The 13,319-nt window shown below is 55.6% G+C and overlaps 7 protein-coding genes across 7 annotated transcripts; 5 read left to right on the top strand and 2 right to left on the bottom strand.

Moving 5' to 3' along the window:
- Positions 1 to 239: 239 nt before the first annotated feature.
- Positions 240 to 2,645, bottom strand: L226DRAFT_534636 (RNA-binding domain-containing protein). The gene is made up of 10 exons (XM_067680719.1): positions 2,547 to 2,645; positions 2,438 to 2,488; positions 2,337 to 2,381; positions 2,215 to 2,283; positions 2,035 to 2,162; positions 1,872 to 1,982; positions 1,780 to 1,822; positions 1,236 to 1,724; positions 1,024 to 1,177; positions 240 to 970 (listed from the first exon to the last, which is right to left on the bottom strand). The coding sequence occupies exons 1-10, from the start codon at positions 2,548 to 2,550 to the stop codon at positions 604 to 606; spliced, it is 1,461 nt and encodes a 486-aa protein (XP_067535624.1). The 5' UTR covers positions 2,551 to 2,645; the 3' UTR covers positions 240 to 603.
- Positions 2,646 to 2,713: 68 nt separating this feature from the next.
- On the top strand, positions 2,714 to 4,227 carry L226DRAFT_534635 (actin-like protein ARPC2). Its single transcript, XM_067680718.1, has 6 exons — positions 2,714 to 2,859; positions 2,912 to 2,958; positions 3,012 to 3,250; positions 3,303 to 3,553; positions 3,609 to 3,949; positions 4,003 to 4,227. Exons 1-6 carry the CDS (start codon positions 2,845 to 2,847, stop codon positions 4,019 to 4,021), a joined length of 912 nt encoding a protein of 303 aa, XP_067535623.1. The 5' UTR covers positions 2,714 to 2,844; the 3' UTR covers positions 4,022 to 4,227.
- Positions 4,008 to 4,786, bottom strand: L226DRAFT_486015 (40S ribosomal protein uS10; the record flags this gene model as incomplete). The annotated part of the gene is made up of 4 exons (XM_067677139.1): positions 4,008 to 4,296; positions 4,349 to 4,447; positions 4,507 to 4,607; positions 4,666 to 4,786. The coding sequence occupies 4 exons, from the start codon at positions 4,784 to 4,786 to the stop codon at positions 4,243 to 4,245; spliced, it is 375 nt and encodes a 124-aa protein (XP_067535622.1). The 3' UTR covers positions 4,008 to 4,242.
- Positions 4,787 to 5,037: 251 nt separating this feature from the next.
- Positions 5,038 to 6,419, top strand: L226DRAFT_534634 (DUF572-domain-containing protein). The gene is made up of 6 exons (XM_067680717.1): positions 5,038 to 5,070; positions 5,125 to 5,190; positions 5,248 to 5,332; positions 5,389 to 5,536; positions 5,589 to 5,673; positions 5,728 to 6,419. Exons 1-6 carry the CDS (start codon positions 5,064 to 5,066, stop codon positions 6,318 to 6,320), a joined length of 984 nt encoding a protein of 327 aa, XP_067535621.1. The 5' UTR covers positions 5,038 to 5,063; the 3' UTR covers positions 6,321 to 6,419.
- Positions 6,420 to 6,593: 174 nt separating this feature from the next.
- Positions 6,594 to 7,940, top strand: L226DRAFT_462306 (cobW-domain-containing protein; the record flags this gene model as incomplete). The annotated part of the gene is made up of 6 exons (XM_067675715.1): positions 6,594 to 6,732; positions 6,780 to 6,843; positions 6,916 to 6,965; positions 7,019 to 7,055; positions 7,123 to 7,300; positions 7,356 to 7,940. 6 exons carry the CDS (start codon positions 6,594 to 6,596, stop codon positions 7,938 to 7,940), a joined length of 1,053 nt encoding a protein of 350 aa, XP_067535620.1.
- A 488-nt stretch (positions 7,941 to 8,428) lies between these two features.
- L226DRAFT_560192 (MFS general substrate transporter) lies at positions 8,429 to 10,824 on the top strand. The gene is made up of 5 exons (XM_067683342.1): positions 8,429 to 9,049; positions 9,109 to 9,402; positions 9,457 to 9,669; positions 9,723 to 9,903; positions 9,957 to 10,824. The coding sequence occupies exons 1-5, from the start codon at positions 8,739 to 8,741 to the stop codon at positions 10,620 to 10,622; spliced, it is 1,665 nt and encodes a 554-aa protein (XP_067535619.1). The 5' UTR covers positions 8,429 to 8,738; the 3' UTR covers positions 10,623 to 10,824.
- A 308-nt stretch (positions 10,825 to 11,132) lies between these two features.
- On the top strand, positions 11,133 to 13,181 carry L226DRAFT_560191 (uncharacterized protein; the record flags this gene model as incomplete). Its single annotated transcript, XM_067683341.1, has 5 exons — positions 11,133 to 11,210; positions 11,402 to 11,962; positions 12,017 to 12,262; positions 12,315 to 12,374; positions 12,432 to 13,181. The coding sequence occupies 5 exons, from the start codon at positions 11,133 to 11,135 to the stop codon at positions 13,179 to 13,181; spliced, it is 1,695 nt and encodes a 564-aa protein (XP_067535618.1).
- Positions 13,182 to 13,319: the final 138 nt, after the last annotated feature.

Here is a 13,319-nt window from a genome sequence, read left to right as displayed (position 1 = left end):
TGTGCATAATCACAGTCACTTTTCTCTGTGCATACTTTCGTTTTGCAATGCGCCGCGCTGCATCTGGCTTTATTCCCGTACCAGCACTCAGTAGCTCTTACGGTACTCCTCCCACATATTCCCTGTGTATCCTACGGTACATACATGCAATATTGCCGCCATTCAGGAGTATGGGCAATATATCGCCTGCTTCATCTCCGCTCGCAGGCGACGCCTTCCAACCTTTTGTGCACTCACAGTTCGCGGGAGAAGCAATGAATTATGTGTGTGCCATTTGAATCTACACGTGCGGTGATAACCGCACCACTTCTGCTCTGCTTGTACTTGTGTATACATCTACCGATCTCTGAGGCCCTTCGAAGTAGGGGGCCCGCAAGCGAACATACCAAGCACTAGGCGATCAAGCTACTAGACAAATCATAACCACATATTGAAACACATAAGATAGACATGCACGACGGGAAGAACGAGAACAGATCACAGCAATGCAATGCGACGTGCCATACTTGCTTGGAAGCGCGGATGATAGTGTGTACCAATGGCCATCCGTGGATTTGTGACCGGAACCAGGCAGGACCTACAAGAAAAGCCACCGCCCGCTGCTCACTGCTCGGAAGACTCCAGCTCGACCTCTTCGATTTTCTCTGTGATCGTCTCGACGTCGTCCTTGTGCACGTCTTCGTCCGATTCCTTCTTGCCGGCCGCGGCGTGCGCAAAGCTGATGGACGGCCGTACGACGTTCGAGCTCGGCAGCTTGTTCGACTCGTGCTGGGGTGTGGTCGGGCTCTGGACGGCGGAGGCAGGCGGCGTTTCCCGTTGGGAGCCCTGTCGCGAGGAGTTGCGAGACATGGGATGCCCATGGTGGTGCGAGTGAGGAGGGTGGGAGTGCGCGACCTTCTCCCGCACTTCCTCGCGCTCCTTCTCGATCTTCTGAAGCGCTTCGGCTTCGCGGGCAGACACGTCGACAGGCCTGGCGGACAACAGTTGGTGCGAGATGAGAAATACCGAGGGGAACGCACTCACTTAGCGGCACCGAAGGGGTTCGACCTTGGATGATGGGTAGTGGAGGGGTTGGGAGAGGCGAGGGGCGAAGGGGCAGCGGAAGTAGAGGAAGAGCGGGGGAGGAGCTCGAGCTTGCGCCTGCCCATCTGAGGCGTTGGCGGAGTCGAGCTGTTTGCTGATTCAGGAGCGAATGTCAATGTCATATCTGGACTGGCAAAACGCAGTGCACATACGTGACGTTGAATTTCTTGAGATCGTGCGCGGCCGCCTCCAATCACTTTCCTCCGCTACGGCCGGAGGAGGACCCATATCGCCACGCCGTAAGCTGCCGAACCGGCTGCCTGACCGTTCGGTCGACTCGGGGGGACCACTGGGGCGGAACTTGCCACCTCTCACCCAGACCTCGTCGGTGTCAGCTGGACCAAGGGGAGCAGGCTCTCGTGGGCCGGGGCCGGGGCCGGGGCCGGGACCACGGCGTCTGAAGCCACCCTCGGACTCTGGATATTCTTGGGAGGAGGTGCGAGCAGGCGCGCGAGACGAACGCCAGTCAGACGCGTTGTCAGAGACTGATGGGGGAGGGGGTTCACGAGGGCCGCCTTCATACCGCCGGCGAGAACCGTCTCCAGACGACGGGGCATCTGGGAGAGGTCCTTCCCTCCGCCAGTTTCCAGCGAACTTCTCGTCGTCGAATCCGCCTCCACCAAAGCCGGATCGCTCCTTCTCTGATCGAAACGGTCAGCAGGCGGAAACAGAATAAAGGAGCGTTCGAGGACTCACGAGGCTCGGCGACGCTGACCCTGATCCCACGTCCGGCGAGAGTCTATCCGCCATTTAACCATAGTCCGGAGCAACCCCGCTATCTCACTCACCGAACCAGACTTCGCGATGGCTTCCTTGAGAGCGTCGAGATCGGTGAACTCGACATAGCCAAAGCCCTTGGGCTTCTCATCTCGATCCTTGATAATTTTGACTGACTTGGTCTAGTTGGAGGTTATGAGAGGTTTGGCCGGCGCTCTCATAATGAGTACTCACCTGGCCGCTACCGAAGAACTCCTCGAGCTCTGTTTCCGAGATATCAAAGGCAAGATTGCCAATGAAAGCGGTGAAGGGGGGCTCGGTAGGGAGAGGGAGATCTTCGCGATTGGAAGCCATGCGATCCGCTTCGGAGCAGTATTAGGAGGGAAGGGGGCATGCATAGATCCGAGCACTCACGGCGAGAAGAGAGGAAGTCATCGCGACGGCGGCCACCGCCCATGCGATCATCGTCGGCCCTCCCGGACGCTGCGCGACAGAGTCAGAATCGGCATAGATTCGCCCAGCCAGAGAGAACTCACGAGCGGTGGGGAGAGCGTCCATTTCGTCGGCCCAGGATCCCAGGGCTTGGCATGGCGCACGATGAGCTACATACTGGAAGCCGAGAAGAAAGTGCACTGACTGCTATCCCCCAGGAACTCGTTTAGAGACATCTTCTGTGCTTTCTTGGGCGCTGCGTGGGCCACAGCGCATCAGTCGTGGTCGTCGGGCTGTCAGGGGGGCATACATACGCATTTTGGCTGTGTGCTCGTTGAGCTTGCGCAGACTTTTGGCAGGAGCGCGAGGGACAAGGGTGGGCTTGTGTGCTGCGAGACTTGGTGAGACCAGGTCAGACTCAGGAAATATTTCTCAGCTCCTTCGCCCAGTCCATCCACGATTGCGGCCGTTCTCACGCCCCTCCCCCCGTCACGGGACACCCCCGCCCCGCCTGCGCGCGCTCGGAGTCGCAGTCGCAGTCGCAGTCGCAGTCGCCGTCCCTGCCGACATCCACGACCGCCACCACGACGTCCAAGACCGCTGCTGCACGACATGATTCTCCTCGAGGTATTTGCGACCATCTTCGAGCTCACTCCGTCTGCCAACTCGACCGTTACAGCCCCACAACTACATCATCCAGACCACCCTCGCCGAGAAGGCAATCAAGTATGCCCGTCGTCCTGTGCATACACCACTTCGCGCTGACAGTGTCTCGCAAGGCCCTCCTCTCTCGATGTGCAGTTCGTCGACTTTGATGGCGTCCGGTTCCATCTCTCCACGCCCGATCGCAAGACTGCGCTCCTGCTGTCCATGAACATCCGCTGCTGGGACGAGCTTGTCCGTTATGGCGTAAACGATATCCTGAAGCGGGAGTACGGGTCTCTGCTCAGACCGGCGCCCGAGGGCGAATACAACGTTAGTCTGGAGATTGATCTCGAGCAGTTGCCCCCGGAAGGCGGTGAGTACAACCATGCATCGCGCACATCTCGCAGATATCATATTTGTCCCAGAGGAGCGCGATGCATTCTTCAAGTCTCTGGCAATGTTGAAACGCAACGCTCTCGCTGCACCCTTTGAGCTTGGCTTCCAGGAACAGAAGCGGTTGGAGGCAGCCGGTAGCGGACAAGGCGAACTCATGGCCCTCCACTACCGCGATGAGGAAGTCATCTATGTCCAAGCCTCCTCCGACCGCGTCACCGTCATCTTCTCAACCATGTTTAGGGAAGAGACCGACCGGGTATTTGGAAAGGTCTTCTTGCAGGTTCGTCTGTCAGTCCCCCTTCATCGGACTGCCTCATGATTGTGATGTCCTCCAGGAATTCGTGGATGCTCGCCGCCTGCCCACCATTCAGGCCGCACCTCAGGTCCTTTACACGACCCGCGAAGCCCCGTTGGAGATTCGACACCTACCAGGGCTCCATGACACAGAGGACGTCGGCTACGTGACCTTCGTTCTCTTCCCTCGCCACTTCGCCAATCCGCTCGTCGCAAACTCCACAATCACGCACATCCAACTCTTCCGCGACTACCTCCACTATCACATCAAATGCTCCAAGGCGTACATGCACTCCCGTATGCGTCACCGCGTTAGCGAGTTCCAGAAGGTGCTCAATCGAGCCAAGACGGAACAGGCTGTCGTTGACAGAAAGACTGCATCGTGAGTCCATCCGCTCAATCCTCCTCGCAACAAGAAGCTTAGCATATCCACAGCGGACGGACCATGCGGTGAAGTTATGATGAATATCGGACAGAGCAGAGCAGACTTGTACTACATAGGATGGAATGGGCAGTGCCTTCTTTGATGTTGAGCGGCTTGGCTTTAAATTGACTCCAAGCGGAATGGTGTTCATACGAAGCACACAAGCGGAGGGTCATGAAAGCATGATGTCGTGTACAGCCTAGAACATACACGAGCGCATACAAGGACGCTGCAACCAGATGTGATACAACTTAAGCAGAGATGGTGACCTCGACCTCGACACCAGGCTCGAGGCTGATGCTGGTCTGTAACAAAAATGAGCATCCTCCTCACTACCAAGAATCCAAGACAACTCACGATCTGCTTGACGATCTCGCTGGAGGAGTGGAGGTCGATCAAACGCTTGTGGATCTTGAGCTCGTAACGGTCCCAAGTCTTCGAACCCTCACCGCAAGGCTTGAAGCAACTTGCTCAACACAAAGATCTCTAAAAACTAGAATAGCGAAAGTACTCACCGACTTGCGGGTGGTGACCTTGAGGACCTTCGTGGGGAGGCGGACGGGGCCCTTGACACGGAGCTGCTTGTCCTTTGCCCGGTTGATCAGGTCCGTCGAGACTACAAAACGCGGCTTAGCCCCTCCCACTCTCGCTTATCAGAACGGAAAAGCACATACACTTCTCCAAGTTCTTGACGTTGCTGCTCGTGAGCGTGATGCGGATTTTGTGGATCTTGGCGGCGGGCACGGGGGCACCAGTCGCATCGTATTCCTTTTCACCCTTAGCGACGTAACTCATCCTGGAAGCTTGCTGGAGAGTCAGAAGGTGACTATAAGGGTGTTTCTGTGAGCTCTCCGGACACAGTAGCAAGGCAGCGGGGACGACATACCTGAGGGCGAGTTCTGTTGATAGTACAGAAAAATAAGGTTTGCGTTCGAGCGCGGGGCCATGTAGCTCCCGGAAATTGCCGGCAGCATTTCTTCGAATTATAGCGCGATAAAGTGACCCTAAGGTGCAAATTAACCTGTAATTATCTCATTACTCGGCCACCACCAGCCTTGGTGACTTCATCGTCATGCAAGGTGAATATCCAGCTCGCAGTCGTTCAAGTAACGCATAACCAACTACTCTTGCAGGCTTCAACAAATACTATCCTCCCGATTATGATCCGGAGAAGCATAGCAGTCTCAATGCTTACAGAGGCACGCCGCAACCTACAGCTTTCCGACCAGTCGCATACTGAACTCCGTTTTGCACAGGCAAACACGCCCTTGGTGACCGTGCGCGCAAGATAGACCAGGGCATCCTCATTGTGCGCTTCGAGTTGCCGTTCAACATCTGGTGGTAAGCACACATGCCGTTTCCGAGTTCGCTCTCCCACCTTGACCGTTCTGGTGCAGCGGAACATGCAACAATCATATTGGCATGGGCGTGCGTTACAACGCCGAGAAGAAGAAGATTGGGAACTACTACTCGACACCCATCTACTCGTTTCGGTGCAAATGTCATCTGTGTGACGGGTGGTTCGAGATCCAGACAGACCCCAAGGTGAGCGTTCACGCATGGCTTTCGGAGCGGGTGCGGGACTGATCCTCCACAGAACACTCGGTATGTGGTCGTGTCTGGAGCGCGACAGAAAGATGAAGAGTGGGATCCAGAGGAGAACGGAGGGTTCGCGGTGCACGGTACGTCCCGCCACCAAGTTTCTACGCACTATCCCCTGCTCACGACGTGTACAGAGACCGACCCCAACCAAGGCCCCATTGACCCCCTTGCGGCCCTCGAGAAGTCCACCGAGGCGCAGAATCATATGAACAACGTCCAGGTACCCCGCATCGAAGCACTCCAGAACCTTTCCGACCATTACAGCTCCGACCCGTATGAACATTCCAGGCGCGTCCGCAAACGTTTCCGGGAGCAGAAGAAGATTGACAAGGCGCGCGAGGAGGTCGATGAGGAGGTGAAGAGTGCTTACGGTCTCCCTGAGGCGCTGGCTCTCTCCGCTGACGACGACGAGAGTCGGGCGAAGGCCAAGGAGGCGTGGAAGCAGGGTAGGCAGGCGTTGGAGGAACGGGAGAGTGCGAAGCGACGGAAAGTGGGCCTGGAGATCGGCGTTGTGCCCAGGACTCCGTCTTCGCTAAGAGCATCTGCTAGTGGGTCGAGGTCGTTGTCAAGTCGAAGCAGTGGAAGCAGCGGCGGCGACCCTGTGAGTGCCCTCCGTGCCAAGATCCTTGGGAACACCGCGCGGCAGAGTGGTTCATTAGGTGGTTTGGGCCGTCTCAAGCCTCCGGATTCCAAGCCTGTCAGGGTTGGGTTGGTTAAGCGGACTTGATGACTGTGATATGAACTTCCATTGGATGTACTTTAGTCATGTTGTAGCATAGTTTTCGGACTGTCATCTTGCGTTCTGGCCAGTGTCTGAGAAGGGGATTATTCAGCATTATCGTGAAAGTCGAGCTTTCTGCGTCTGGCGGCCCGTCCGCTTCCGGCACTATCGCACGACGGCGGCTCTTTTGGAGTGTGTCCTTCTGCGGCGACTGGTTTTGCTCGGTTTACACGTAGACCCATCACCTTCACCTCCGCATAGATTCATAGAATAGAGAAGATGGTCAACAACATACCCATAACCGTCTTCACCGGTTTCCTTGGGGCAGGCAAAACATCGATCATCCTGTCTTTACTCCCACGACTGCCCAACGATTACAAGGTCGTCCTACTCAAGAACGAGTTCGGGGATGTCGAAGGTTAGTTGCGCAACCACCAGCGATGCTAATAGTAACCATTTGTACAGTGGATAGCCAGTTGGCCAAGCAGTCGAGCTTAGCCGCCGTTAGCGAAATCCTGAACGGTTGCATGTAAGGTGCCGGCAGCTTGGGGATTGAGACTCTCTTCGTCCACTATGGTGTTGACCTGGGAATCTTTTATAGGTGTTGTATCCTTGTTGGACAGATGAAGAACGCGTTGTTAGAAATCCGAGGTCAGTCTTTCAACTCGCATTAACCCCCGAAGACTGTTCTGACATCCCCACAGAGAAGTACCGTCCAGACAGGATCTTCATCGAATGCTCGTCGGTATTCATGCTCGTTCACCTCCTTGATGTTGGGCCCTGCTCATCGATGTTCCTGTGGCTTCAGTGGATCAGCTTTCCCGGCCACTCTAGCGTTTCAAATACGTGAGCTTGAAAGGGAAACGAACAACGACCTCAAACTCGACGCCATCGTTACCGTGATCGATGCGGAGAACTTCACCGGGTATGAAGATACCTCCCCGACGGCGAAGATGCAAGCGAGCTACACAGACGCAATCCTGATTGTGCGGTGACAAATTGGATACCTCCATGCGCGCGACGTTAACCATCTCGTGACAGAACAAATGGGAGCACATCTCAGAGCGGCAGCTAGACGTCCTCATCGACCACCTGAACACCTTGAACGACACCACGCCGAAGGTTAAATGCCAACGCAGAGAGGGAGTCGACCCTGCCATCGTCATGGGGCTGGACTCGAAGCTCTTCCAGCTCGGAAGCCCCGAGCTCTTTGAAGCCAGTCACCACGACGAGGTGCAGACAGTGACGATCTACCGTGGCCAGAAGCCGACCGGCGCTCACCATGGCTGCGGGAGTGCCGACCACTCTCATTGTACGCATGCGCAGGAGCACACAAATCTTGATCACAGCGGGCAAGATGATGACTCGGTCCTCCCCGAGGGCCGGCTAACAGAGGCGTTGGCTGCGCTATCGAAGGAGTCAGTATGGCGCGTGAAGGGCTTTGTCAGGCTCGAAAGCGGGTATCACATCCTCAACTGGGCATTCGGGAGGCATGAGCTAACTTCACTGAGCGAAGCCCCCGACCGCACCGGCAGTGTGAAATTGACGGTCATGGGCGAGAGGGGCGAGGTGAAACGTGCAGTTAGAAAGCTGGCGGCAGCGATTGACGCGAATATCGTAGAGTAGAGGTAAGTGCTAACTCCTGCTAGCTCGCGACCCACATGTACACTTTGGTATACTAATCAACCTGCAGGATTGCATCTTTGCTTACATAGTCGTCATGTACCGAAGCGTTTGATATCCGGGATGTATCTGACTAGCTGGCCGGAGCGTGAGACTCGGGTACTTGAGTAGTACATACCATGCGATCCTCGGTCGGGGTGTACCGCATATATTGAAAATACGGTGGACTGCGGATTTCCTACGTCCCGCTCCGTGCGACGGGAACGGGATGACGATGGTCGTTGAAACTGATCCCACTTGATGAAAGGGGTCGCAGCGCATGCGAGGGTGGCAGTGCATGGTCGGGCCCGTCGTACTACCATCCATCGCAAGATCCTCCTCTATCTCGACCACCTCGGACAAGCAGGGTCTTTTGGTGAGTTGTAGAACTTGGAAAGCCTCCGCTCTACGTCTGAAGCTCTTGCCATTTCAGCATATAGCTCTAGTACTCACCCGGGGAGGCGAGCGCGTGCTGTCACCGTCTGAGTAATCGCCAACCAACCTTGCCGCTAGGCCGCGTTAGCATGTTACAATGTTTACTAACGCCCGAGTCGAGGACAGGGGAACCGTTTTGCAATCCCGAACCCACGCGTATCTGTCGAGATCTTGAGCACGAGACCGAGTTACAGCAGTGGCGTCTCCTCCACAGACCAGTCATGACCTCGGGGATCGGGGTGGGCCGTGGGTCTGCCAACTTGATACTTTAGCTTGCGCCTGAAGGAGCCATGAAGGACCGTCAAGCCCCACCCGACCTCCCTCGCCATGTCGTCGCCGTCACAATCTGCGCTTGCTCTACCCGCTGAAAAAGAGCACGGGCTCTCTCGGCCAAAAGCTCTGGATGACGCCGCTTCTTCCCACACTTCAGTGACGATTGACCCAGCATCAGCTTCGAGACAAGACGTGGATGTCAATGCACAGTTCGAGCACGAGGCCTATGGACCAGCCGCCGGGGAGGAACCAGAGGATTCATACGAGGTCAACATTGCTCTCGACGACCCAGAAAACCCCAAGTCTTGGTCACGATCCTACAGATGGTATATCACCGCGCTTGCAGCGATGTTGCTGTTCAACGCGTATGTCGCTCTTTGTCTGTTCAACGATTAATCTTGACCTGATAACGTGTAATCCGCAGCACATTCGCGTCGTCGGCACCGGAGGGGATTGTTGCTCAACTCATCGAGCACTTCCACATCGGCACCGAGGTGGCTACATTGACTATTGCCATATTCGTCGCCGGATATTGCGTGGGGCCGTTGGCCTGGGGTCCACTTTCCGAAGAGTATGGCCGCAAACCCGTTTTCCTGGTGTCCTTCCTTTTCTACACGGGGTTCCAAGTGGGTTGCGCGCTTGCGCCGAATACCGCGTCTATCCTCATCTTCCGTCTGTTGAGCGGCATCTTCGCCGCCGGTCCTTTGGCAAATAGCGGGTGAGTACAGCACAACTTTGCTACGATGAAATTTATCTGATCTCTCCTTTTCAGTGCGGTTCTCTCGGACATCTGGGATGCGGACACACGAGGCAAGGCGATGGCGCTCTTCACCCTTGCCCCTTTTGCAGGCCCGTCGTTTGCACCGACAATCAGCGGCTTTATGTCTGTCGCAGGGGTCAGCTGGCGATGGGTCTTCTGGGTGCTCACCATGTTTGCCGGCGGCTGTCTCTTGTTGATCCAGTTCACACTGCCCGAGACCTTCATGTAAGTCAAGTGCATCTCGTACTAGTCCCACTGTTCCTGATCTCTTGTCTTAGGCCCGTTCTACTCGTCCGTAAAGCGGAGAGATTGAGGAAGGAGACTGGTGACGACCGCTACTGGGCGCCCCTGGAGAGGAACAAGCCGACACTTTCGCAGCGCTTTCAACGCGTTTTCACGAGGCCATTCAACATCCTCATCCATGAGCCCATGCTCATCGCAATCACCGCGTACATGAGCGTACGTAATTTACCTACACGAGCCTTCAACGGATTACTGATTTTCTGTCATAGTTCGTATACGGCATCATCTACCTTTTGTTCGAGGCCTACCCAATCGTCTTCGGTCAGCTCCACGGTTTCAACGAAGGCTTGGTCGGTCTCACTTTCATCCCTATCTTCGTCGGTGGCGTCCTCGGTGTAATCATCTACCTTCTTGCCTTCCAACCGCGCTACGCGGCCGCCATCGCGGTCTACGGACCATTGCCCGTCCCTCCGGAGTACCGGATGGAGCCCTGCCTCTACGCAGCACCTCTCTACGCAATCTCGTTCTTCTGGTTCGGGTGGACGTCCTATCCCAATGTCTCCTATTGGGCACCACTTATGGCGGGGGTTCCGATGGCAACGGCCATCATATGGATTTTCCTTGGGCTTATCAACTACACCGTCGACGCCTACCTCTTCGTCGCCGCAAGCGCTCTATCTGCGACGATAGTCGTGCGGAGTATATTCGGCGCCGTCTTCCCCCTGTTCGCAACGCAGATGTATGACGCGATGAACCCGCGCTGGGCTTCGACCCTACTCGGATGCATCGCGTTCCTTCTTGCCCCAATCCCCTTCGTCCTCCGCCGCTATGGCCCGCACCTTCGCAGAAAGAGCAAGTTTGCTCCGTCGAAACCTGCCCCTCCTCCTTCCCCTTCCCCGGTCTTGGACGAGAAGAAGGGAGAGCAGGCGGTGTAGCCACATGAGTATAGCAACCTTACCGTACAATTGGCATGACCTAACGACCTCAATACACTACACATACCTTACTACACTCCATAGAGACAGTCCAGTGACCAATCAATACATCCTACGCACATTCTATCCATCAGTTCGTGTACAGCATGATACGATATTGTAGCCATACATACGTATTGTGCTTCATGAATACACATGGCTCTTGATATACGACATTTGAAAAGTGAAATTGAACGTCAAATGTGAGTGGGAACACCGCTTTCGACGAGTCGGGCCTCCCAGTCTCTTGATCTCTGCCGTCACGATGCCACCTGCAAAATTCTCTCGTCGGTGTCATCCAGGTTATCAACGCGCCAAAATCTTGTACGAGTACTCGACGTTACTATCCGCGAGTCGCGGTCGCTGGTCTTGACACGGAAGTACTCTACAGCAGCTTGGATACATGCAGCAGCGGCAAATATCGATGAAGTCAGATATTCGTATCGGGGCTGCTAGTCAATATTCTCAACGATGAATGTCAGCCTCAGGCTCCCTCAGGGGGAGGACTATCGGGAAAACGTCCTGTTCAGCCTCTCCAACCCTTCGTCGGTACGACGCTCCATAGTGCTCGCAGCATGCCGTCACGCAACTTGTACTCGCTCGCGACTCGCACTATGAACGCCGCTCATGCTTATCCCAAGCACAGTGTTACTTCCGTCCAGCTCGCCTGTGGCATTGCCCTTGTTTTTGCCCTCGCGGTTCTGTTTGTCATCTGCTTCTCCACTAGGGTCAGGTCAAAGGTCTCTCTGCTCGGAGCTCTTCTCGCGATACTTTCCCTCCTCGGCTTCGCCTCCAACCTGGCCTCTACCTGGCTCTTTCTGCTGATAACTTTGTCTACGACTTCGGTTCCATACTATCTCAGCATCTTCGCCTTGGTCTTCGCCCTTCTCCGGCACTCGTCAACGGTCTTCACAACACAAGCTAACAAGATTCGATCCTTGGAAGCTCATCTACAAGCCCACCAGGCTGAGGAACGCCGTCTCCGTTTGTACGCCATCGACCGTGACCAGGCTGTCTGGCGATTGTTGGGCAAGCTCGATAATGCCAGGGCCAAGTCCTCCGAGCAGTCTGACCGCATTGCGGCTCTCGAATCCGGACTCTGCACAGCTAAGATGAAACTCGTCGACAAGGATCTTGCGCTCAAGGAGAAGGACGCGGTCAACCTCGAGCAAGCCACGACTATCCGTTCCCTGGAAGTCCGCGCGAAGGAAAGGAAGACCGCTCTTCTGGCCGCTTGCTCGTCTATGGCTAACACGGACGCCGCCCTCACGGAGACCAAGGCAGACCTACACGAGGCCAAGGTTCATTGTGACCGACCTCTAGCTGCTGACCCTTCGGCTGACAGACTCGTACAGGACCTCATCCGTCAAGCCTGTTTCCGTATCGAGGATCTCGAAGCCCAACTGGATTCCGCGAACCTTCAGGCGGTCGCAAATGATACAGTCCCCGAGAAAGCCCTTGCTCGGGTGACAGCGGCACTGAAGGAAGAAAGTGACAGCAACCAGAAGCTGAATGCAGCTCTCATCGCCAAGGACAACATCATCAGCAACATCGAAATCGCCCGGAATGAAGTCTGCCTTACATCTCAGGCGCAGGGCAAGGTCAGTCATTATACCCTGTTGTCCAGTCCATTCGCTCAACGTGTAACCCTAGACGATCGAAGAGCTCGTCAGCAAAGTGAAGGTCCTTGAAGAAGACCGCGCCTCACACCAGGTACATTATGCTAATCCTAGATCCATCGTCGCCTTCGTACTCACATGTTCTTTGAAGGAGGAGTTCATGCGTCAGAACGCTCGTATAGCTGTTCAAGATGACGAGCTCGCGAGGAAGACCGCGGAGCTTGATGATACTCAGGCGGGAATCGCGCAACTCAAGACCGAGGTCGAGACGCTATCTCAGCAGTGCGACTACCTCAGCAATGAGACCATCATCCGGTCTTGGGAGCTGACTGCACAGGAGAGCAGATGGCACGCACAGGAGGAGGCGATGCGCAAGATTATCCATGACCTTTGCACCATCCTTGAAGAAGCAGGCGTCCTGTCATCATGCAACACCGTCTCCACGTCAGATCACACAGTGCGCCCCGACGACCTGGCCAACGGCAAGAAGTCTCGCAAGAAGCGTGACGTGAAGAGCCGCAAGCAGACGTGGACGGTGGCGGCGGATACTGTAAACATCAACCCTTGTCCGACGTCCTCATCGTGGTCTTCATCAGCGTCAGCCTCCACCCTCGCTGCTTCACCTGCATCTGCTGCCCGCTCCTCTGCGACTTTCGACGATCCTGCCTCGCCAATGAGCTCAGCCTCTGCCGCTGAGACCAATACGAGCTGTAGACCCTCAAACTCGTGCACGACTCTCCAGGACGCGCAGCAAGACCTTGGGCTCCTTGACGACTCGCTCGACATCGAGTCCCTCCTCGGTATGATTCGGTTGAGTGTCTCCTCGGACATGCTCCTCGATATCGAGCTCAACTTCCCGTCCTGGACTGCGCTCTCACCATCGACGAGTCTCGTCGCGTAGTGGTCTTGCGAACTCCGCATATCGGGTTACAAGTACGGCTTCGTGTCTGCGTCCCTCGTTCGACGCTTGATGGCACCCAGAAACCGCACTTCCCTTCCTATTTTCTCTTCCCTTCTTTCTCACCGTATCTCGTATCCA

This window comes from Lentinus tigrinus (assembly GCF_003813185.1).
Source record: "Lentinus tigrinus ALCF2SS1-7 unplaced genomic scaffold L226scaffold_11, whole genome shotgun sequence".
Classification (NCBI taxonomy): Eukaryota; Fungi; Basidiomycota; class Agaricomycetes; order Polyporales; family Polyporaceae; genus Lentinus; species Lentinus tigrinus.
The sequence above is the reverse complement of the archived record's forward strand: the minus strand, read 5'-3'. Positions and strand labels throughout refer to the sequence as shown.

What these genes read in the sequence shown, in the direction of transcription:
- L226DRAFT_534636 (XM_067680719.1), bottom strand. An exon ending in CGAGTTCCTGGGGGATAGCA is followed by an intron (nt 2,382 to 2,437) that starts GTCAGTGCACTT and finishes CGCCATGCCAAG; the next exon opens with CCCTGGGATCCTGGGCCGAC. An exon ending in AGTTCTTCGGTAGCGGCCAG is followed by an intron (nt 1,983 to 2,034) that starts GTGAGTACTCAT and finishes ACCTCCAACTAG; the next exon opens with ACCAAGTCAGTCAAAATTAT.
- L226DRAFT_534635 (XM_067680718.1), top strand. An exon ending in CTCGCCGAGAAGGCAATCAA is followed by an intron (nt 2,959 to 3,011) that starts GTATGCCCGTCG and finishes GTGTCTCGCAAG; the next exon opens with GCCCTCCTCTCTCGATGTGC. An exon ending in TTGGAAAGGTCTTCTTGCAG is followed by an intron (nt 3,554 to 3,608) that starts GTTCGTCTGTCA and finishes GATGTCCTCCAG; the next exon opens with GAATTCGTGGATGCTCGCCG.
- L226DRAFT_534634 (XM_067680717.1), top strand. An exon ending in AGATCCAGACAGACCCCAAG is followed by an intron (nt 5,537 to 5,588) that starts GTGAGCGTTCAC and finishes GATCCTCCACAG; the next exon opens with AACACTCGGTATGTGGTCGT. An exon ending in CGGAGGGTTCGCGGTGCACG is followed by an intron (nt 5,674 to 5,727) that starts GTACGTCCCGCC and finishes CGACGTGTACAG; the next exon opens with AGACCGACCCCAACCAAGGC.
- L226DRAFT_560192 (XM_067683342.1), top strand. Translation starts at nt 8,739, where the DNA reads ATGTCGTCGCCGTCACAATCTGCGCTTGCTCTACCCGCTGAAAAAGAG. An exon ending in ACACTGCCCGAGACCTTCAT is followed by an intron (nt 9,670 to 9,722) that starts GTAAGTCAAGTG and finishes CTCTTGTCTTAG; the next exon opens with GCCCGTTCTACTCGTCCGTA. An exon ending in CAATCACCGCGTACATGAGC is followed by an intron (nt 9,904 to 9,956) that starts GTACGTAATTTA and finishes TTTCTGTCATAG; the next exon opens with TTCGTATACGGCATCATCTA.